At 29.9% G+C, this 25,805-nt stretch overlaps 1 protein-coding gene across 1 annotated transcript in view; it reads right to left on the reverse strand.

Moving 5' to 3' along the window:
* The window catches only part of Vps13D (vacuolar protein sorting 13D), a 250,013-nt gene that overhangs the window by 218,231 nt on the left and 5,977 nt on the right, over window positions 1-25,805 (reverse strand). The window contains exons 2-4 of the mRNA XM_075378066.1: window positions 19,402-19,592; window positions 7,455-7,634; window positions 1,550-1,801 (exon numbers count right to left, since the gene is read on the reverse strand). Coding sequence (XP_075234181.1) covers window positions 1,550-1,801; window positions 7,455-7,634; window positions 19,402-19,592 — 623 coding nt within the window. The remainder of the gene's footprint in view (window positions 1-1,549; window positions 1,802-7,454; window positions 7,635-19,401; window positions 19,593-25,805) is intronic.

The raw sequence follows: 25,805 nt of genomic DNA on the forward strand, positions 1-25,805 counted from the left end.
CAACATGATTTTCCAACTAGTCGGGAAAAAAAAATTAAAAAATGCAGGGCATCTGTATAAAAAGAAAGTTCCAGAAAAGTTCCTGTGTCAGAAGAGCAAGTTGATTATGCTCATGATATGTATCATCACAACCAGGTAAATTAACCAGATCAGAAAATTTAAAATTACAAATTCTGCAACAGATCATGAGGAAAATTTTTATGGAAATGGTTGAAAATGGTGCCTTATAAATTACATTAGTACACAGTTTAAATGATGACGATAAAGTCTTATACAAAGATTTCTGTACACATCCAGGAACATGTTGGCAAAGAATATACTTTATTTTGTTGCCTAAATTTTGATGTGTAAATTTCACTTAGTGAAAAGTCAACAGATACAATGTACCGTTATAGAAAACATAAAGCAATAAAAACTGTGCAACATATACGCAATTTGTCTACATTAAACATGTTCTGTGTACTTTCCTGCAAAATAAGGTGTACAGACTATTCTTTTTTTCACAAACCCACAGTTATTGGAGAAATTTACCTCAGCATGTTACAGTGAATGGCTATTGCCTCAACTTGAATATATTGAAAACTTGACTCGTGTATGTGCTGAAGCTCTGCCTCACTGGCACATAGAGGTATGAAATTACTCGGGTAAACACCATCCCAGAAGTCGGATCTGCCTTGGAACTAACAAGAACATGGCACTGATATTTTATCAAAAAGATGTTCAGACTTAACAATGACTACTTTTTTGGGGTTATAAATCGTAAAGTTTTTGTCCCTTCTCTTCCTTTTGGTGTAGGTATTACAAACGCTGTTGCTTTTATTGAGCAAGATATACCATTACATATTCAAGATGAATTTTACTACCATGTTGATATCTGTTGTGCAACTCACAATGTACAAATAGAATTATTATAGATGTAGACATTAAGAAATGTCCTGTAAAACAATGTAAGTAATACCTCCATAATGAATAAGAAAAATTAAAATAATGAATGAGAAATAATTTTCTTATAAACAATCGAAAGAACAGAACCTATTTCATCTGTAATATTTTGACTATATATGTAATACCTATATATAATATTTCTTATCTACAATATTTTTTCTCTACTTTATGCAAAATATTATATAACTACAATAACAATATTGTCTTGTAGTAACAAATGTTGAGAAGGAATAAAAAATAAAAAAAGTTACTATAATGAAATTACTTAGAAATTGATAGTTATTTACAAATTATTATTACATTTTCCAACAATTATTATATACACTTTTCAGCTATTTTGAACTTGTATATTCAATTTACACAAAAGTCAATCGATGCAAAATCTTGCAGACATAACCTTTTTCATAAATACAGGATTCTCATTTATTGTTTTCAGTATTTGAATTTAAAAAAAAATTGGATATGCTTTGTTTGAAGGTACCTTTTAATTGTGAAAGTGTAAAAAATGTGTAGTGTGTGTATGTGTGTGTGTGTGTGTGTGTGTGTGTGTGTGTGTGTGTGTTTTCCATATAAGTACATATAAAATAAACATTGTAATACTTACAGCCAATTCACCAAGAGCTAAATCACCCCACATTGAATCTTTAGTAATATTATTATCCCAATAAACAGCCAGACTTGATAATTGTACAACTTTATATGAGTAACCAACACTATCCCAACACATATACTTAGGAGACCAAGTATCATCACAACTTTGTGCAGTTAAGGATTCTATTCTTACACCAGCAGCAAAAACTGAACCATTAACTGTTAAATCATCTTCATATCTTAAATGAACATCCTTAATCTTCAACTGAAAAAAGTAACAATCATTAGATGAAATATACTAATAAATTTATTTTAAAAACAACCAAAACCGGTATGGAATTACTCTATAAAAACACTAAATTAATAATATACATAAATATATATTTAATATGAATCTGTAATTTACAATATGAATTATAGGTATAGTTTATATGGTTATAAAAGGCATATTCGTAAAGTAAGAGTCATTTGGTCATTAAAAAAATTAACATGTGAGAAGAGGTTTTTACTTACAGTTTTAGTTTACTACATATACATCTACTTCAGTTTTCCATATAATCGCCATTCAGTTCTAAGCACTTTTTATAATCCTGAACCAGTTTCTTTAATCCCTCTGTGTAGAAGTTCGCTGCATGGTAATTGAAACAGTTGACAATGGCAGTCTTGGGTTCCTTGTTATTTTCAAACCATTGTCCACCAAGCCACTTTTTCAAATGCAAGAAGAGGAAATAGTCACTAGGGGCAATGTCGGGACTATATGGAGGAGGGTGGTCAAAATTTTCCCAATGAAAATCTAGAATCTTCTTCATGGTTAAGGCAGCAGTGTGAGGACGCACATTCTCGTGAAGGAGGATTATGCCCTGATGACAGTTTCCTGCATCTTCGATTTTACATTTATGTCTCAGTTTGGTGAGCGTTTCACAGTACACATCAGCTGTAATTATTGATTCACATTCCATGAAATCAACCAAACCGATGCTCTTTTCGCCCCAAAAAACGATAGCCAACATTTTTCAACTCTACAAAATTAACTTAACTTTCAATTTTTGGGAATTTGAATGGCACCACTTCATTGACTGTTGTTTCGATTCTACATTGGTGTAGGATATCCATGTCTCATCACCTGTAACAATGTGGGAAAACAAATCACCTCCATCTTGTCGATAGTGGTCCAAAAATGCTCATCCACTACGCATTCTTTGCTCTTTGTGTTGGTTGGTGAGCATTTTTGGTACCCACCTTACACCCAATTTGTGATATCTGAGCTTTTCTGTGACAATCGTGTAGATAGAGGTGCATCCAACATGTGGAAATTCATCAGCCATAGTAGTAATCGTCAATCACCAATTACATCACAGTTTTCGGTTCACTTATTCAATGATTTTGTCGGTCTGATACTGGACAGCCACTCTGCTCTTTGTCATGCACAACTGTGTGACCGTTTTTAAAGTCTTGACACCATTGTCTAACCTTTCCTTCACTCATTACTGTAGGTCCCTCCACTAGGCACAACTCCTGACGAATTTCAGCAGCTGAAGATCCTTTTGCATACAAAAATCGAATTACAATGCGTACTTCACAACTGGTGGGAGAAATGACTGTCACGGACATTGCAATCTGCATTCGCCAGCAGGCAAACGAGTATTGAATCAAAAAAACTGCAGTTAATCATAAATAACCGACAGATGGCTCTGCATGCATGAAACTGTGTTCAGATCCCCTAATATTTAAATATAATTTGACGGCCCTTACTTTATGAATGTGCCTCATACATACGTACAGAATATTTGCATGTATGTATTTACAGATGCTTTTTTAAAATTCAAGAATCACTGAACCAATTTTTAGGTAGATTTCATAAGTTAGCTACCTATTATAATGGGTACCATGATTCGACTTCCAGAAAATTTCAACTTATCTTCACATTTCATATCCAACAGATCCTGAAACCACCATTAGTCTGAAAGATAATTGCTGGAATTTTGTGCCCATCACTTTCAAATTGATACATAAAATGTAACGAAAAATCTCAGGCGAGTTCGTTAATGGGCAAAATCAAAAAGGGTGGGGTGGAATGGGGGGGTTCTTTTACAAAAAACAAAATATCGCTTTAACTTTCTTATTAAGTAAAATATCAAATTCATTTAAAGTTTCCACTATTCCTTGAATAAGGGACTAAAACTTTTCTAAGTAAAGTTTTTTGATATTACCAATCATTGTGGCCTAGGGGATGAAAAAATCGGGTTTCAAGGACAAAAAAAAATTATACCTCCCTTAACAGGCACAGTATCAAATCAGTTTAAAGTGGTCAGTCCTCTAAACATTACCTAAAACTTTTGTCTGAAACAATTTTTGACATGACCAACCCTTAAAGCAAGGGATGACCAAAATGTTGCTGGAATTGTAAGAAAATGGGCCTTGTCATATGCTAAACATAAGAAACATTTTTCACATGCAATCGTTGTATTGAGTAAATTTGAAGTTTTTCTTAACTTTAAGGTAGAAATCTTTTTTATCCCCTACTTGGCACCAGTGAAATCTTCCTCCACCTTCCAGCATGCCAAAAGGGATTTTTTTACCTTTGTATTACAAACTTTGAGAAGTAAATTTACGTTTAAATTTTAAACATAAATTTACACAGATAAATCAAATATTAAATGAGCATAAGCCTCAATCCTTGACCAAGTTATATTTTTTATGTAATACTATGTTGAATTGCTAAAAAATATCACACTCTTTAAATGATAGTCATAATCTCAACAAAATTTAGAAAATAGAATGATTTTTATTTTGGAACTTCATTTTTCTAAATTATATAAATTGTTCCTTACATTATCATCAGTTTAATAAAAAAAAAAGACTTTGTTATTCACAATTTTCATAGGCAAAAATATAATTTTCTTTGAAAAAACTTAATTTTATACCTTATTATAAGAAGTACTTTTTTAACACAAAAATTTGGTAAGTATAATGTTAATAAAATTTTATTTTTATTTTCATAAGGAAGATTTAGGTATAAGTTTGTTTTAATGAAAACTGTTTACACATATGTGCACATTTTGTGTATGTGTGCACATACACTCACATTAAAACAAGATATTAGGCTTGTTTCAACATACTTAGATGCCAAGGTACAGACTCCCCATTTGCCACAAAAAAATGAGAAAATCTGAGTTGAGAAAATGTGATTGAAAAGGATTATTACTGATCAAAACATAAGAAATCAAAAATGACTAGATACTTCAGTTCATTAAAAAACCATAATGATTGTGAAAAGTACAATAGGTACACAATTAACATAGTTTGGCGATTTTTTAAACAATTTATGGTTCTTAAATAAAAAATTATAAATTTAATGTGTAAAAAAAAAATTAATTTACATACAATATTTACAAATCACATAGAATGTAACATTCAATACCTGTTTGAAAACTAGAACTCTACAAATACCCTGACAAATTTACAGTCCTATATTTTTTACTTATTTTTTTTTTGTCTTCAGTCATTTGACTGGTTTGATGCAGCTCTCCAAGATTCCCTATCTAGTGCTAGTCGTTTCATTTCAGTATACCCTCTACATCCTACATCCCTAACAATTTGTTTTACATATTCCAAACGTAGCCTGCCTACACAATTTTTTCCTTCTACCTGTCCTTCCAATATTAAAGTGACTATTCCAGGATGCCTTACTTAGTATGTGGCCTATAAGTCTGTCTCTTCTTTTAACTATATTTTTCCAAATGCTTCTTTCTTCATCTATTTGCCGCAATACCTCTTCATTTGTCACTTTATCCACCCATCTGATTTTTAACATTCTCCTATAGCACCACATTTCAAAAGCTTCTAATCTTTTCTTCTCAGATACTCCGATTGTCCAAGTTTCACTTCCATATAAAGCGACACTCTAAACATACACTTTCAAAAATCTTTTCCTGACATTAAAATTAATTTTTGATGTAAACAAATTATATTTCTTACTGAAGGCTCATTTCGCTTGTGCTATTCGGCATTTTATATCGCTCCTGCTTCGTCCATCTTTAGTAATTCTACTTCCAAAATAACAAAATTCTTCTACCTCCATAATCTTTTCTCCTGCTATTTTCACATTCAGTGGTCCATCTTTGTTATTTCTACTACATTTCATTACTTTTGTTTTGTTCTTGTTTATTTTCATGCGATAGTTCTTGCGTAGGACTTCATCTATGCCGTTCATTGTTGTATTTTTTACATGTATTTTTTAATTTGGCCTAATTTTATTAATCTTTCTTAGACATTAGGATAATTTTTCAAGAGTAAACAGTATATAACTTTAATTTAAAAAATGTAATGTATTATGACTGACTTTTAACAAAATTCTCTGAAATGAAGAAATATTGTAGCCTTATCAAATCTGTTATAGAGACAGTTTACTGTATTTATTTATTGATATTTATTATAATGGGTTATACTTTCACATGTTATTAGATGTACACTATTACTATTAATTTAGTTTAGGCCAAACAAAATTCAAAATACATTTTCACAAAAAATACTTTTCTGTTTTAAAAACATGAACATCTTCAAAACTGGTAAACTGACCAACTGATCCCATATAAAATAAAAATAACAATTTCACTTGAGAGATTATAGATTCAAAATCTGATTTTTTATTTGTTTTTTAATTAAAATTTCTTTTGGATATTAAAGTAAAAGTGAATAAGGTAAATGTTATATTTTTTTAATTAACATAAACTTTGAAATTACCACTGACTGTGTTAATTTCTTAATGTTAATGTTAACAAAACAGGATTATGTCATGTTTTAATACCATATAACATCCAGCAGTTAGATATTGCATCATCAGCAACAACATCAGCTACATTGCTGTAATGTGAGATTGATTAACAATGACTGCTGTAATAGATAATCCTACCGACTGTGAGGCTCACACTGTGATAGTTTTTTGTTAGCATAACAACAGTGCTGAAATTCATAGACAACTTTGTGATGTTTATGGGTCGTATATTATGAATGATAATAAAGTTAGTGGTGGTATTATTGTTAATGAAAGAATGAACAATTGTTCTTGATGAACGCAGCTGTTGCCTAACAATGATGAAAGATAAGTTAGAGAAAAAGCAAATGCAAAAGTTTGTAATAATCAACGAGGTATGGTTTTAATAAAAAGTTGCTGTATGATGGGTGTGTTTTAATAAATGTACATGAAACATCTGGCATCATCTCAAAATTATTTGGGGCATTTTGAACATGACAAGTTAGTTTGATAGCTGATAATACTCATCATCTACAAATACAAAGAATTCTAAACAAACATCTTCCGTTTGAAATCCTGGCCACTGTTTTCTATAATAAGAAAACAGATTGATTTTCATTAAAACAGGTTGACTGATTTTCTGAAACACAGAACATATTAACACTGAAGTGTACTGTAAAAACCTGAAACATATACTTGTTATTTAAAACAAAAGCTGCAGCTTATAATCTGGTGTAGTTCTACTTCTGCACATTTTTTTTAATTTCAGACACGCACTCAAACTGTTCAATTGCTGAATAACTTTGGCTGGGAAACTTTTGACAGACTACTCTACAGCTTCAAATTCACTAGTGATTACCACTTTGAAGTTCATCCATTTAAAACATACTAGATTCCAGTGGTTAAAAAATTACAACAAACTAAAAAACAATGTGGCCAACAAGTTCAAGATGTAACAATGGGATAAGGAAGAAGCTGTTGAAAAATATAAAAAATGTTTGCAAATCAACAGTGATAATTTTGAAGGAAAAATTTATAGCTAGTTTTGATTATAATAAATTATTTTTATCTTACAAGGCCTTTTCTTTTTAATTTTCAAACAGATTATACTTAAAATTTGTGCCTTCTAAATATAATAACTTTTATATGTTCTTCTTATAAATACCTGTAAATTTTCAACAATATTAGTAACAAGTGTAGTCCCATAACTCAACCATGAAGAATAACTGGAAGCATAATAACTAACATCCCCGGCTTCAGTTTCAGCACGCCATCGTGCTTCCAAAGCATCCAATAAACTGTGTTTATAATCCTGAGCTGCCTGTTCTTCAGCATCTTCATCCCACTTAAAAAAAATTAAAGCCAGCAAAAATCAATATACAAATAAAATAATGTTTTATAAAAAATATTTTTAAATATTTCTGTAATGGAATAAAATTAATACCATTCATTTATTATTACTTAACATTTATTTACTGCTAGTTTAATAGAATACAGTCAAAGACAAATAAATAGAAGATTCAAAACCCTGAAGAAGATAAGAAAGTGATGATCGGATATCCTAAGAAAGTATTCCCAGTAGTATTTACTATAGAAAATTTAAGACAATACTCCTGTCATAACTCCACAATCACAACCAATAAGTTGACTATGGATTTATACAGCTAATCTAACTTCTGCTTTAAAGATGAATATCCATTACAGCTGGATAAAACACGAAGAATCATCCAATTGTTACAAATTTATTATGGCCTATGGCCAAATGATAACTTACAAAGCTTCAAATTGTAAGCCACTTCTCTTTATCAGTAACTTTGTAATCAATTTCTCATTTTTTTAAATTAACTTCAAACAGACCGAGTAAAGTATAATTATTTACACTTAAGAAAATTATTTTATTTTTTTTGTTTTTAAGTTCATTCCCTGCAAAGAGTGGGCAGAACCAGTGAATAATGTCAAAAAATGTTTCTATCAAATGCTTGCAGGCTAGCAAATAAAGCAAAAACTGTTTCAATAAAGATACTATGAAATATCCATTCAGATTTCTAATACATTTCATAAAAAAAGTCATTACAAATTTTAATGTTTATTCCATCTGTTTTTTACAATGTATTGCGAACGATTAAATGCTGGAAATCATTTCTGATCAAAGCAGTATGTGATTTTGTTTGAGTATTTTTTAAGACCCTCATAAAATAAAGAACAACTGAACACAGTCTTGTATGAATGGCCCCATCAATGATGTAATCTGTCTGGTATTAATACAACTAAATTTTGTGAGACAATTACTATTTTCCTGAAAATTAAAAATTTGTGAAAAGTAACTTCCAAAAAATCTAATGTGGACACCACATGACTTCCTTGTATGCCTATTAAATTGCATATACAATTTTTTTTTTTTTAAATGAAAAGTACATAAAATTTTATTTTATTAATAACTTCTGATATTTTATTCATATTTTTTTTTATTGTTATTATTGAAATATTATTATTGAGAAAATCGTGAATCGTATTCAATGAGGAAAAGATTAATTTTTCATAACAAAGATAACTCTGAACGTGACACTCTTGTGATCAAAGAAAAAATTTAATAATAATAATATATAAAATGGTCAATAAAACCATTTTGTTCAAAAGAATTATGACAGATGGGTTCCTCAGCTACCGTCAAAAGTAGCAAAGAAAAAGAAAACGGCACTTTCTTGACTATCATAAATGAAAGAAAAATAAATATTTTAATTGGACTAATCTCAGTAATAAAATGCAGATCAGTCATAAAAAAATGACAGGGTCAGAGCAAGCACTCTCTGGGATTAATTTACTATATAGCGAATGTCCTCCTCTATGAATCATGAGACCTTGCCGTTGGTGAGGGGGCTTGAGTGCTCAGGGATACAAAGTAGCTGGACCGAAGGTGCAACCATATCGGAGAGGTATCTGTTGAGAGCCAGACTAAGGAATGATTCCTGAAAGAGGGCAGCAGCTCTTTCAGTAGTTGTTAGGGGCGTGAGTCAGGACGACTTAAACGGCCGTATCAACATCACTCAGTCCTCTTGAGCAGTGCGCAGCTGAAAGCGATGGAATACTGCAGCTGCTTTTTTTCCAAGAAAATGTGGCTCTATGCATTTTCACATAGCAATAATGGAGGCGCCTTCCTTGGTAAAATAGTCCCCCGTTCGGATCTCCGGGTGGGGACTACTAAGGAAGGGGTCACCAGAAAATTAAAAAATAACATTCTAAGAGTCGGAGCGTGGAATGTTAGAAGCTTGAAAAAGATTGGTAGGCTAGAAAATTTAAAAAGGGAAATGGGTAGGACAAATGTGGATATAGTAGGAATTAGTGAGGTTCAGTGGGAAGAGGAAGGCGACTTTTGGTCAGGTGATTTTAGAGTAATTAACTCAGCGTCAAATAATGGGCAGGCAGGAGTAGGTTTCATGATGAACAAGAAGATAGGGAGGAGAGTGGAGTATTTCAAAACGCATAGCGATAGAATCATTGTAATAAGGATAAAATCAAAACCTAAACCGACAACGATTGTTAACGTCTATATGCCTACAAGCGCCCATGATGATGATGAGGTAGAGTGTGTATATGAAGAGATTGATGAAGCAATTAAACACGTAAAAGGAGATGAAAATTTAATAATAGTTGGAGATTGGAATGCAAGCATTGGAAAAGGCAAGGAAGGAAATATAGTGGGTGAATACGGGCTGGGCAAAAGGAATGAAAGAGGGGTCCGACTTATAGAATTTTGCACAAAGTATAATTTAGTAATTGCCAACACCCAATTTAAAAATCATAATAGAAGAATATACACTTGGAAAAAGCCAGGCGATACTGGAAGGTATCAGATAGATTATATCATGGTTAAGCAAAGATTTAGAAATCAACTCGTTGACTGCAAAACTTACCCTGGAGCAGACATTGATAGCGACCATAATTTGGTGATAATGAAATGTAGATTGGGGTTTAAAAACCTGAAGAAAAGGTGTCAGATGAATCGGTGGAATTTAGAGAAGCTTGAGAAAGAGGAGGTAAAGAAGATTTTTGAGGAGGACATCGCAAGAGGTCTGAGTAAAAAAGATAAGGTAGAAAATGTAGAAGAAGAGTGGGAGAATGTTAAAAAGGAAATTCTTAAATCAGCAGAAGCACACTTAGGCGGAATAAAGAGAACCGGTAGAAAACCTTGGGTTTCAGACGATATATTGCAGCTGACGGATGAACGTAGAAAATATAAGTGAAAAGAAAATATAAAGAAAAAGAAAATATAAATGCTAGTGATGAAGAAAGTAAAAGGAACTATCGGAAATTAAGAAATGCTATAAACAGGAAGTGCAAACTGGTGAAAGAAGAGTCAAGAAGAGTCAAACTGGTTAAAGAAAAGTGTTCAGAAGTGGAAACAGAAATGAACATTGGTAAAATAGACGGAGCATACAGGAAAGTTAAGGAAGATTTTGGGGTACATAAATTAAAATCTAATAATGTGTTAAACAAAGATGGTACACCAATATATAATACGAAAGGTAAAGTCGATAGATGGGTGGAATATATTGAAGAGTTATACGGAGGAAATGAATTAGAAAATGGTGTTATAGAGGAAGAAGAGGAAGTTGAGGAGGATGAAATGGGAGAAACAATACTGAGATCTGAATTTAAGAGAGCATTAAAAGATTTAAATGGCAGAAAGGCTCCTGGAATAGACGGAATACCTGTAGAATTACTGCGCAGTGCAGGTGAGGAAGCGATTGATAGATTATACAAACTGGTGTGTAATATTTATGAAAATGGGGAATTTCCATCAGACTTCAAAAAAAGTGTTATAGTTATGATACCAAAGAAAGCAGGGGCAGATAAATGTGAAGAATACAGAACAATTAGTTGCATCAAAAATCTTAACTAGAATTTTATACAGAAGAATTGAGAGGAGAGTGGAGGAAGTGTTAGGAGAAGACCAATTTGGTTTCAGGAAAAGTATATGGACAAGGGAAGCAATTTTAGGCCTCTGATTAATAGTAGAAGGAAGATTAAAGTAAAACAAACCAACATACTTGGCGTTTATAGACCTAGAAAAGGCTTTCGATAACGTAGACTGGAATAAAATGTTCAGCATTTTAAAAAAATTAGGGTTCAAATACAGAGATAGAAGAACAATTGCTAACATGTACAGGAACCAAACAGCAACAATAACAATTGAAGAACATAAGAAAGAAGCCCTAATAAGAAAGGGAGTCCGACAAGGATGTTCCCTATCTCCGTTACTTTTTAATCTTTACATGGAACTAGCGGTTAATGATGTTAAAGAACAATTTAGATTCGGAGTAACAGTACAAGGTGAAAAGATAAAGATGCTACGATTTGCTGATGATATAGTAATTCTAGCCGAGAGTAAAAAGGATTTAGAAGAAACAATGAACGGCATAGATGAAGTCCTACGCAAGAACTATCGCATGAAAATAAACAAGAACAAAACAAAAGTAATGAAATGTAGTAGAAATAACAAAGATTGACCGCTGAATGTGAAAATAGGAGGAGAAAAGATTATGGAGGTAGAAGAATTTTGTTATTTGGGAAGTAAAATTACTAAAGATGGACGAAGCAGGAGCGATATAAAATGCCGAATAGCACAAGCTAAACGAGCCTTCAGTAAGAAATATAATTTGTTTACATCAAAAATTAATTTAAATGTCAGGAAAAGATTTTTGAAAGTGTATGTTTGGAGTGTCGCTTTATATGGAAGTGAAACTTGGGACAATCGGAGTATCTGAGAAGAAAAGATTAGAAGCTTTTGAAATGTGGTGCTATAGGAGAATGTTAAAAATCAGATGGGTGGATAAAGTGACAAATGAAGAGGTATTGCGGCAAATAGATGAAGAAAGAAGCATTTGGAAAAATATAGTTAAAAAAATAGACAGACTTATAGGCCACATACTAAGGCATCCTGGAATAGTCGCTTTAATATTGGAAGGACAGGTAGAAGGGAAAAATTGTGTAGGCAGGCCACGTTTGGAGTATGTAAAACAAATTGTTGGGGATGTAGGATGTAGAGGGTATACTGAAATGAAACGACTAGCACTAGATAGGGAATCTTGGAGAACTGCATCCAACCAGTCAAATGACTGAAGACAAAAAAAAAAAAATAGCGAATGTAACAAAAATAAATTCATCGCTTATTAAGAAACATCTGACCGCTTCAGCTGGGCAGTACAAAACAAATGATGCAGTGTACTGCCAAGCAGTATTGTTTTGATTTAATGATAATGCTGGACAACATTCAGCATCAATAATTTAGGCAGTAATTCAAAATGTTTGATGGGAATACCATTTTGGATGGTTTTAACAATATATATATATATATATATATATATATATATAAACATGTTTTTTTTAAAATCCAAATAATTCATTAACATATTGACTACTGTGATATTGACTATCGTTCCAGTACTGGACAGCAGAATTTGTATATTCGTCCATAATGGAATTAAAAATTTATGAAGCATAACAATTTGATCAATTTCTAAATTAAAAATTTTTTAAAACTAAACGTTACATTGATTTTAACGTAATTATAGAATTAGATACAAACTGAAGACGCAGGATCACATGAAAATCGATTCTTGGAATTAATATGGTAAGATTAACTTACTGTGTTAAAGTGGTTTAAATGTCATTTAATAAATATACATACAACAAACATTTTATTTTATAATTCTTTAATTAAATCAACCACTTCATATTATTATACAAAAATTAACACAAATAAATAATAAAATGAATTTTGCTCCAAATTCAAAGCTTTTTCAAGTATAACTGAAAACATAACTTACTTAATCATATGTTAAGAAATATTGGACTGGTCTGATTATTCAGCCAAACTGAAAATTTGATAAATAATAATAATAAATCATATATATATATATACCTAAGTAGCAATTATTTTACAATAAAATCTAATCCTACATATTAATCATTTATCATTCCCTTTAAATCAGATAAAATATATTAAATTATACTAGCACAAACACCACTTAACTATTACTATTCGTTCTGTTGTTGACAGAATTTTTACATTTGAAAATATAAATCATTTCAAGTATCAACCTCCTAGAACTGTTTACATCAAAATCTAAAATTTTTACTAGTTCAATTAAAATTGTGTTTATTTTTTTCTTCATGTTTGGATAAGGCAGTAACACGTGTTTTTGGTAATTATGGGCCTCCAAAAACTTTTTTAAATATTGGGTGGTAACTTTCATGAAGTTGCTGCCTAATCTAAAATAACAGTTATTTTGTTATTACCAAACAACTTATTTTTTAATCACACTAGTTATAAATTTATTAAAAAGCCATACATTATTTACTTTATACATGATCCTAATAGAGTTCCAGGGGCTATGTTTCAGGAAGTACTGACGGTACTTAGTTAAACACAGTAAAGTTATTAGGCTGTAGAATAATTGCACTTTAAAATAGGTTAAATAGGTTATAAGGGATAAGTACCTTTTGTGTAAGACAATACAAGAACATGATTTAACATAATAGATCTCATATAGTCAAAATTCATAGAGAACATATTATATGATATTGTTAACTTGAGCGTTTAGTAATAAAATTGAATAATTTATTAATCAGAAAATTAAAAGTTAAAATTTGTTATATTTGGTTATCAATAAATTAAAAAAGGCTATAGATTACAAACCCATCAATCAGGTAAATGTGTTTTTATACAAATGTAAGGTGTTACAAACTAAGTAACACATTAAATTACTTCCTTCATTTGAAGAAATTGAAGACATGTAAGAGACAAGACCATTGTTATAAATATACTCTCTTTAAATTTGATTTTTACAATAACATAACATATAAAAAAAGTCTACATTCTAAACTTTACAACTCTAATTTCAGTAAACTGTAAGGTATTTCCAGATTACCCATAATTTCATTCATTCAGACCAAGTTAGGTTCCATCTTGGCCAAATGAATAGAACTGTACAATTTGTTTAATTTTTACTTCCCCTATGCTTTAAACCATTAGACATCCATACTAAGCCCTTAGAACTGATAAAAAAAAGGAAAAAGTTCATAAATATTTTTAAAAGACAAAAGAAGATATTTAAACTAAGAAAAAAAAACAAAATCCTTCTAATTTTACTTTCATAAATTTCAATATCTATTTACTTTATGAACCAATATACTTTATTCTACCCTTTACATATATAAAAAGCACTTAAATAATGATACATAATAAAAGAAAATTAAAATAAATAACAATTTTCATTTAACTGCTTATAAGAAACAATATTTTTCAATAATCTACTGTAATTTAATGATAAATAACAAAATTCAAAAGCACAGTAACATTTAAAAAAAATTTATACAAATCACAATAAGTCACATGTAACAACTTATTAATATTTATTTAATATATTTTTTATTGTTTATTTAATTTTATAATACATATACTGTTATCTGAGGAATCATACATTACATAACCACATGAAAGTATTTCTTAGTAACATTAATCAATAAAACAATACTTTTATTATCAATGTGAAAACAAATAAAATATCCAAAGAAATTAAATTTTAATTTTATTACTAAAAATATGAATTATGAAAAAGTGGCATAAAATTAAAAACAAAAATACAATAGTAGTTAATAATAACATTTCATTTTAAACAAGTTTATTTTTGTTCCAATAACATTAGCACTAATGTACAAATTGCAAAACCAAATTGAAACATCATATATAGATGTCCAATGAAGAAACGGACAAACTTTCAGGAAAAATTTTACTGGTGAAAATAATGAAAAAAGTTCATATAAACATGGGCCTGGAAATGCTTTGTTTTCGAGTTACGCCTAGTGAACGATTTTGCCTGGATTTCAGCTCTTCTAATGAAAAGAGTTCCTACTGTAATTTTTGGGACCCAAATTAAGAAGTAAAGTTGCTGGTTTCTTATGCAACTTGAGCTGGGAAATAGGATAAAATAGGTCCCATAACTGTAAATCCAGTAATTTTTAAGATATCTAACATAAAACACAAAATTCAGTGTCAAAAAAACAAGTTTTATTTTAGGTTTTAGTACAATAATTTTGTTACATAACTCATAAATGCAGCAGAAGATCTAATAATAAAACCTGTAGAGTATTCAATTCTGTACTGGCAGTAAAGCATTTGTACACTGTTATACAGTACAACATTTGTACTAACTGCACTACCAGAGAGTTGTTGACTACTGTCTTCCTTACATTTTTATTCTTCTCTAATCGAATATAATTCTGTTTATCACTTACAATTCTTATTAACACTGACTTGACAGTAATTTTAATGTACCTTTAATCATTTTTTTGCACTTTCATGTTGTTAATATAAATTTAAACTTTTTTTTTAAATTTATTTGCAGTTTATTAAAATAGTACTTTTGATACATAAAAAATAAAAATAAAATTTATAAGCTATAGTAAGAATTCTTATTGATTTTGTACTTTGGTGGATTGTGCTGAATATTGTTTTTATTTATGCTTTTGGAATTAAATAATTATCTACCAAACTAAAATTTTTTAGTAGGTTAATATTAATACTGTCAGTTAGGATTAAATTTTTGTTTTTCACAGAGTATAAAAAAAATAAAACTCATCAATGAAAACATTCTTGCTAAATTCTTGCAACCTGTACAGGTCAAAAATATCTATTGGAAATTATCTGACACTGTTATTTGAACATGAACACAGTCAGCAGATCTTATTAAAGCAATAATTTATTCGTCTACACAACAGAACACAGGATACATATATTACTACCCCTCCAGATCTATAGAAATTATTACATTTTGGATGGACTGAACAACCTGATAATATATACAAACATAATTTTTCCTTGATCCATAATTCATTAAAAATTATATGTGGTTGAACAGCTAAGAATTCTAATTTTAATACAAACGGATTGAAATTGTTCTGCATACTTCTGTTTTATTGTATGATAACTACATGCTTATCAAATTGATTAAATATATCTTTATCTTATTTATATTATCTTATATATTTAAATTGTTTTACATTTTAATTTAATCAAATTGGAACTAAACTAAATCAAATTGTTCTTTTACATTTAAATTAAATAATATTTAAACTATACAAATAATTAATAAAGACAACAAGCAATCTTTACTTCAAACTAAGACAAAGCAAATTCTAAATTCACAATATCCATATTACGCCACTTCCATTGTTGACTCATTAGCCTTTATGTGCAGTGAATTGTTGCATGTTTGTAAAAAGGATTGCCGTCCTTATTTGCGTAAAAATACAAGGCTCGGCTGATAAATTTTGCACACTAGTGTGCTACACGGAGACAAAAGATACAACCTAGCTGGGTTTGGCAGCACATGATAGCTAAAATCCCCCTCCACAAACCTGTGATAATGCATTGAAATCCAGTTTGTTTTCAGTAGCAGTTAAAATGGGAACAAGTACGGCCAATATGTCAACACGGTTAAAACAGCAGTGATCAAGTTTTTAACAGCAGAAAATGTGAACCCTATGAATATTTTTCATCATTTAAAAGCGGTTTATGGTAGTGAAACTGTTGACATGAGTACTGAGAGTAGGTGGCGTTGAAATTTTGTGAATGTGAAGCTGGTAAAGTGACAATTGCAGATGTACCTCACAGTAGATGACCATTTTCTGTGACTGATGAGAAACATCGAAAGGAGATGGACGATTTATTTCAAAGTGACCAGTGAATCACCCACCAACACATAGCTATTCAGTTAGGCATATCTAAAGAACGAGTAGGCCATATTATCGAGCAATTGGGTTACTGTAAAATCTGTGTTCGATGGGTACCGTGCAAACTCTCTGATGGCTCTCCGCAAACTGAAGTTTGAACCTACTCCACATCTACCATACTCACCAGATTTGGCTTCATGCAACTTCCACTTCTTCCCTCATCTCAAGAGGGATCTCAAAGGTAGTCATTACACTGCCGATGATGAGGTGAAAGAAGCTGTGGCCACTTGGATCCGAGAAAGACCACCAGAACTTTTCAGAGACAGAATGCAAAAACTTATCACACATTAGGAAAAGTGTAAATGGGGATTATATTGAAAAATAAATATGCATTTTGTAGCTAAGGTATTGTACTTTTATTCATTTTTTATTTTATTCCAATATCTCTTTTCATTCCCATGCTATGCATATATGTGCAAAATTTATTAGCAGATAAATTTTCCCATATATAACTCAGATTTTCTGAGCCATATTTTTCCATTCTTCACCCATATGAAGAAATACTGATTCTCTCTATACAACTGAAGCAGTGTTGAATATTAACACATCTAGCAGGACTGACTCTTATTGACATGTACTAAGTCTGCTGGTCAACTCATCCCAATATCATTCATGTTGGGATTTCTCTTTATTTTCCTTTTATGCAATAGTTCTTTGTTTGTAGTTCTTTGCGTATATTTTATAGTGATCCCTTTATTTATTTCTTGTTTGGAATCCAAATGGTGACAAGTGTCCGCAACTTCTTCCACAATTCAGCATCCAGCATATTACCTACTTTCTTTATAATTTCAATCACATTCTTGTTGCTTACTTCTGGAATGCCATTTATTTCCAAACAGTTTATATGAGAATATTGTTCCAAGTCATTCAGTTAGTGAACCAAGCTCTTAATTTTTTTTTAATATAGGTTTTCTTCTTCAACAACTTCAAATTTCATCTGACACATACAGCTTTATTTTCTGGGCTTGCTGTTCTATTAGTTGAACAAGATCTGTAATTTTTATGTGGCAAAATTAAATTGATTTTCCTCATTAATTTTCCAACGGTTGTATTTGCAACTTCATTTCCTCCCTTATTTCACATAAAAACTTTTGACGTCTTCATTACTTCCACTGAGTGCTATCTCTACTTGAAAGATTTTCCATCTCAAATATTAACATGGTTCACATCTCTAAACAGTATTTTCAGTTAACAAATAATCTATACCATCATTTTCAGACAAATTAACACAGCCATCGTAAAAAAAGCTTTTATATTCAGTACAATGAATTTCTGTTTTCACTTCAATAGATATAGCTATCACACGATTTGCAATTATCATTAATCTTAAATGCCTCATAATCAAATAATTTTAAATGCAATTTTTTTTTAAATACACAAGCCTGAACAAGTATAATTATAACAGTCACTGTACATTATGAAGCAAACAAAAATAAGCAACTGGTTGAGCAACCAGTGTACGTCTGAAATGTACATCTGTACACTTTGAGTCCTGAATCATTATTGTGTTTTATATATATATTTATTTATTATTATAGATGTTCATTAATATTAAATTTTAGTTATTATAATTATTACTTTACAGTTAGTTTATTTTTCTGATTAATGGATTTTTATCTTATCTTATTTTAATATTTTTTTTATTTGTGAAATTTCATTACTATTATTTCTGTTTGCCATACTTATAGAATTGATGTGTTCTTTTACGTTAGCATCATTTATACATTCTCTGAAATTAAATCTGAAAGCAGTTTAACAGTAATACTACATTCTATTAGTTATGAGTTAACTACAAGGAATAGGTACATGTCCAGATTGCTTGGTGGGTAACAGCAACAAAAGATTTGACGAACCCTGGATTGCAGAAGGGAAAGGTGAAAGACAAAAAGTAGGTGGCAAAGAGGAATGGTGGATGAAGGAATGCAGAAGAGACTGCAAATGAGGATGTTTTTGATAAAGAAAAATGGAGATCAGATTATGGTAAATGACTGTATATCACTGATAGATAAGTAAGTAATTTACAAGCAATTATAACCTTGTTGTTTATCTCTAAAAAAATAAAAAAATCATACTTATAAATGATAACGAAAACTTCAACATTATTCAGTTATAACAAAAATAAACTTAAATATAAAAATTAAAAAAACATTTATAAATAGCTTTTAAGTCAATTTAAGTTCAACTTTAAACAAAATTTAAAACAAAGTATACTCATAAGTTACGTTCCATTTTTCACCATTTTTAAAGGTGTTAAGTAAACAGAAACACAATATTAATTAGTAACCTTTAAAAAAAACAAATATATATATTTACCATACCTCTGATAATCTAACTGGCCCAGCCACTAAATATAACTGTTCAATAGATATCTCCCAAGGAGCACTTCTTATCTGTCTAACTGGAATCTGTAACCTAACTTTTCCAATAAATCCAGCTCGAACTTGGATTGGTAAACCAACTTGCCTTAATGCATCTTTGCGTAACGGTAAATTTTCCAATTCAACAGCACCTACATTCAAGTTACAAAAAAATAAAAGTATTATTTTAAAAAAATGCTATAAGTAATTTACATTCTAAAAAACAATAATAAATAACTACAACCATTAAATTTATTTTCTCTTCAATTCCACAAAATCAATTTCATTCTGCACTACTTATATTACCTGCATTACCCCTTAAGCATTTGACAGCTCAGCTACAATGTGGTTGTGTAAAAAGCAGCTGTTGAAAAATCAACACTTATTAATTTCTACTACTTTAGTAGATATTGTGAAAAATTCTGTTGTTTTTACTCCTGACTGAGCATACAGTCATTGAATTTTATGTACTGTTAAACACAAATACATTCATACATTTGTTGATGTTTTTAAAATGCTACCTCATGTAAAATAATACTGAAATTTATTAATGTATTCTAATATTTTGAATTTTAGGTAACACTAAAATTTCCCCTATTGAATTCAAGCTGTGTATACATACATATTTATATTCATATTTATATATATATATATATATAAATTTATATTTAATAGATCAACCCCAAGTAAAGAATAATTGAAATAGGATGACTTACCTTATTTCATTACATAAGCAGAAGCGCTTTAGTGAACTTGATTCGCATCAGCTGCATAATATATATATATATATATATATATATATATATACTTCAAAAAACATTATAAACTCCAATCCATATCATACCACTCATTCACTTATAATTTTATGTTGAAAATATTTTTAAACTAATTAAATTTTATTATGAAATTTTTAATTAAATTTAACTTATACTTTAAAGGCTTATACAAAAATTTAAAACTTTTTATTTAAATTAAAAATTTTAAATTATAATCAAAGCAAGACATAAAATATAAAAAATTATTTAAAATTATAAATTAATTAATTATATTAAATTTTTTATATTTTACGTCTTGTTTTGATTATAATTTTTAATTTAACTAAGTTTAAAGTTTTTGTATACGCTTTTAAAGTATGATATTTAAAAATTTTTAATAAAATTTAAATAGTTTAAAAATATTTTTAACATAAAATTATAAGTGAACAAAGTGGTACGATATCATGGATTACGAGTTTATGATGTTTTTTGAAATATATATAACGCAACTGATGATGTGAATTAAGTTATGAAAGCGCTTCTGCTTATGTAATGAAAAAGGTAAGTCATCCTATTTCAATTATTCTGTACTTGGGGTTGATCTATTAAATATAAATTAATTAATATTAGTACAAAGGAGTATGGTTATTAAATGAATTGTTTTAAAAAAAAAATATATATATATATATATATTTCTAAAGTCAATTCCTTTGGGAATCATATTCCTCTGTACTACACAAATTGTATTTATCTGATCAACTTAAGTATAGAAACTAAAAGTTTTTTCTACTTTTATAATAACTAATCTTTAGATATAAAAGTAGAAAATTGGGTTTCTCTAATGTTTCTGATCATCTTATTAATAATAACATTCAATATCCGACATTCATACAAATTTAGAAATACAATATTAATACAAATAATAGAGGTTTAGACATTTTAGAAAGATTTTATATATATAAATCTAAATTTAATTTGATCAACCTACACACAGAATATGAGGATGACAATTACAAAAGCTGCTGTAGATAGCAACACTTCTTAAGACATTGATAATTTATAATACTTCAACTCTGTAGTCACATAACTTTGGCTACCTAGTCCACATGGATTTCTATTTTGTTAAATTAATTATTTTATTTTTAATTTAATTTTAGTAAATGACTTTATATTTCTACATATGCAATTTTTAATTTTAATTTTAAATTTTTTAAAGATTTTTATTTTTGATTTTAATTTCGATTTGGAAGTAATTTTAAGAATCTTTAAATTTTAAATCTTAAGTACAATGTAAAATGATTTTTAATTTCAATTTTAGTATGCAATTTGATTCAAATATTTGTAAAGTTAGATGGAGCAACTGATGATGCGAGTAATTCATGAAACCAATCTTGCATGCATAATGGAATAAGGAAAGTGTCATCCTACTTTATTTTATTTATTAATCCTGTACTTGGGTTGATCATCCCAAACCTGTAGGGGAAGACACCCCCCCCCCCTTTGTGATGTTAACAATCGCCACACCGCCCCCTCCAATCCGAGTTCTTAGGGGCTTTACCAGAGGTCATCATTAGACCTCTAACTGATTACATCTCACAGTCATCAGCCAGGCCTCGGTCAGGATGCCACCGATGTAAATGCCTTGACAGACATTTGCATCGGTAAAAAACAAATCAATTTTGCCTTCCCGTAGGCCTCAAACAGACATCTTCACATCCAACCTAACATGATTCCCTCAAACTAACTAACTGAGACCGCAGAAGCACGGACCCTGCGCTTAGTCTAAATTTGACAACACTGATTATGACTGCGAATGCCTCAGAAAAAAAACGAGTTGTAAGTCAAATCAGTGTTACACTCACACCAAACAAATTATATTTTATGCAACATAGAAATTCAGACCTATGCCCAATAAGTCAACCAAATTAGATCACTTAACAAGAGGAACGTAACCTCATTCTGGTCTGTGCAGAAGCCAGGGACAAACCCCACACTACCACCAGTCCCATCATGGAGTCTTGTGTGGCAATATCAACTTAGGTTGATCAGATAAGTACAATAAATATATATATTTATATATATATATATATATAGATAGCTAATCATACAATATTTTTGCAGCCACTGCACAAAGTACAGAATTAAAAATCATTCTTACCTTTTCTTTTTTTTGCTCATTATAGCGCTTTCTGGCATAAGCCCATCTTCAGTAATGTTTTCTTTAAAATTTCTCTTCTTTCTTTACATTTACACATTAAAATAAAAACTAATACATTAAAATCTATAGAACAAATATTTGTTCAGTCAATATTTTTTTTTTAAAACATTATTAATATTTAAAATTTTTCTTATAACGTGTTATCTGTATGTCAATTTCAATCTGTTAATAGACTATTAACATACAGATAACATGTTATAAGAAAAGCTTTAAATATTAATAAAGTTTTAAATTTAAAAGAAAAATTTATTGATTGAACAAATATTTATTCTATCAATTTTAATATACCAGATTTTATTTTAATGTGTAAAGAAAGAAGAAAATTTTTAAAGAAAACATTACTGAAAATGGCTTATGCCTGAAAGCACTATGAGACAAAAAAGTAAAGGAAGAATGTTCTTTAATTTTATACTTTGTGGAGTGGCAGAAAAAATATTATATTATATGATTAGCTAAAAATGTACGTACAGAGGAGATATGGATTACAAAAAGTTTAATTTAAATAAATTAACATATAAATGTATAATATATATATATATATATATATATATATCAAAGACATATAACAATGTTTACCACCAATAGTACACGATGTTTACCGCAAAAACGATAAACATAAGTTTATCGTTTTTCCATTTTAAGAGCGCTTTCAAGGGTTTTTCCTCATCATCAGTTAATAAAACCTTTTTAAAAATCACACATTTAACTCAAAAACATAGAAATCGACAATTTTAATGTTTTTGAGTTTAATATGTGATTTTAAATGGTTTTTATTAACTGACAATGAGGGAAACGCTCAAAATTGCTCTTAAAACGGAAAAACAACAAGCATAAGGAAAGAAGCATTATTGAATTCTGTACTGTTGGCGGAAAACTGTTATACTTTTGTCTTGACATAATTTGTACAGAGGGGAATATGGACAAATAACAAAAAAAGAATTGATTTAGCTAAGTTTTATATATATATATTGCATTAATATTACAATATAAAATATAAATGTAAATCTGTATTTGTAAACATAAATCATTTTTCTTTAAACTGATTAATCAATGCTTACTATCTTTTTCTGTTTTATTATCATTTGCTGTTTCGGCTTTTCAAATTGAATAATTAATAATCACAAATCTAATACAATATAGAAAATAATGACAGTATTAAAGATAAAATTGAAAATTTAAATGCCTCGCAAAAAAGCACTGAAAATATAATCAATGAACCAGTGAAATATGAAAATCTTACTGAGCTTAAGAAAAAAGTAATTCAATTTAAAAACACTTGAAGATTTTAAATTCATATTTAAAAGGCATAATTAAATTTAGGGTACTTACACATTACCCTGTTGACTATAACCATAATGATAACTTTGAAAATACTTCAAAGTTACAGGGTCATTAACTTTTTTTTTTGTCTTCAGTCATTTGACTGGTATGATGCAGCTCTCCAAGATTCCCAATCTAGTGCTAGTCGTTTCATTTCAGTATACCCTCTACATCCTACATCCCTAACAGTTTGTTTTACATATTCCTGCCTACACAATTTTTTCCTACTACCTGTCCTTCCAATGTTAAAGCGCCTATTCCAGGATGCCTTAGTATGTGGCCTATAAGTCTGTCTCTTCTTTTAACTATATTTTTCCAAATGCTTCTTTCTTCATCTATTTGCCGCAATACCTCTTCATTTGTCACTTTATCCACCCATCTGATTTTTAACATTCTCCTATAGCACCACATTTCTAAAGCTTCTAATCTTTTCTTCTCAGATACTCCGATCTTCCAAGTTTCACTTCCATATAAAGCGACACTCTAAACATATACTTTCAAAAACCTTTTCCTGACATTTAAATTAATTTTTGATGTAAACAAATTATATTTCTTACTGAAGGCTCGTTTCACTTGTGCTATTTGGCATTTTATATCGCTCCTGCTTCGTCCATCTTTAGCAATTCTACTTCCCAAATAACAAAATTCTTCTACCTCCATAATCTTTTCTCCTCCTATTTTCACATTCAGTGGTCCATCTTTGTTATTTCTACTACATTTCATTACTTTTGTTTTGTTTATTTTCATGCGATAGTTCTTGCGTAGGACTTCATCTATGCCGTTCATTGTTTCTTCTAAATTCTTTTTACTCTCGGCTAGAATTACTATATCATCGGCAAATCGTAGCATCTTTATCTTTTCACCTTGTACTGTTACTCCGAATCGAAATTGTTCTTTAAAATCATTAACTGCTAGTTCCATATAAAGATTAAAAAGTAACGGAGATAGGGAACATCCTTGTCGGACTCCCTTTCTTATTACGGCTTCTTTCTTATGTTCTTCAATTGTTACTGTTGCTGTTTGGTTCCTGTACATGTTAGCAATTGTTCTTCTATCTCTGTATTTGAACCCTAATTTTTTAAAATTCTGAACATTTTATTCCAGTCTACATTATGGAATGCCTTTTCTAGGTCTATAAACGCCAAGTATGTTGGTTTGTTTTTCTTTAATCTTCCTTCTACTATTAATCTGAGGCCTAAAATTGCTTCCCTTGTCCATATACTTTTCCTGAAACCAAATTGGTCTTCTCCTAACACTTCCTCCACTCTCCTCTCAATTCTTCTGTATAGAATTCTAGTTAAGATTTTTGATGCATGACTAGTTAAACTAATTGTTCTGTATTCTTCACATTTATCTGCCCCTCCTTTCTTTGGTATCATTACTATAACACTTTTTTTGAAGTCTGACGGAAATTCCCCTTTTTCATAAATATTACACACCAGTTTGTATAATCTATCAATCGCTTCCTCACCTGCACTGCGCAGTAATTCTACAGGTATTCCGTCTATTCCAGGAGCCTTTCTGCCATTTAAATCTTTTAATGCTCTCTTAAATTCAGATCTCAGTATTGTTTCTCCCATTTCATCCTCCTCAACTTCCTCTTCTTCCTCTATAACACCATTTTCTAATTCATTTCCTCCGTATAACTCTTCAATATATTCCACCCATCTATCGACTTTACCTTTCGTATTATATATTGGTGTACCATCTTTGTTTAACACATTATTAGATTTTAATTTATGTACCCCAAAATTTTCCTTAACTTTCCTGTATGCTCTGTCTATTTTATCAATGTTCATTTCTCTTTCCACTTCTGAACACTTTTATTTAATCCACTCTTCTTTCGCCAGTTTGCACTTCCTGTTTATAGCATTTCTTAATTGCCGATAGTTCCTTTTACTTAACATATTAACATCAATAACATATTTTGCAAATTAAAAATATACGCATTCTGCTTAGAATTATAGATATAAATTAACCAACACTCGCTAAACTCAACTAATTAACAGTAATGTTTTGATTACTTAAATAATAAATAACTGAATTGCAATAATTATTGAATTTATTATTTA

This window comes from Lycorma delicatula, chromosome 11 (assembly GCF_047948215.1).
Source record: "Lycorma delicatula isolate Av1 chromosome 11, ASM4794821v1, whole genome shotgun sequence".
Lineage (NCBI taxonomy): Eukaryota > Metazoa > Arthropoda > Insecta > Hemiptera > Fulgoridae > Lycorma > Lycorma delicatula.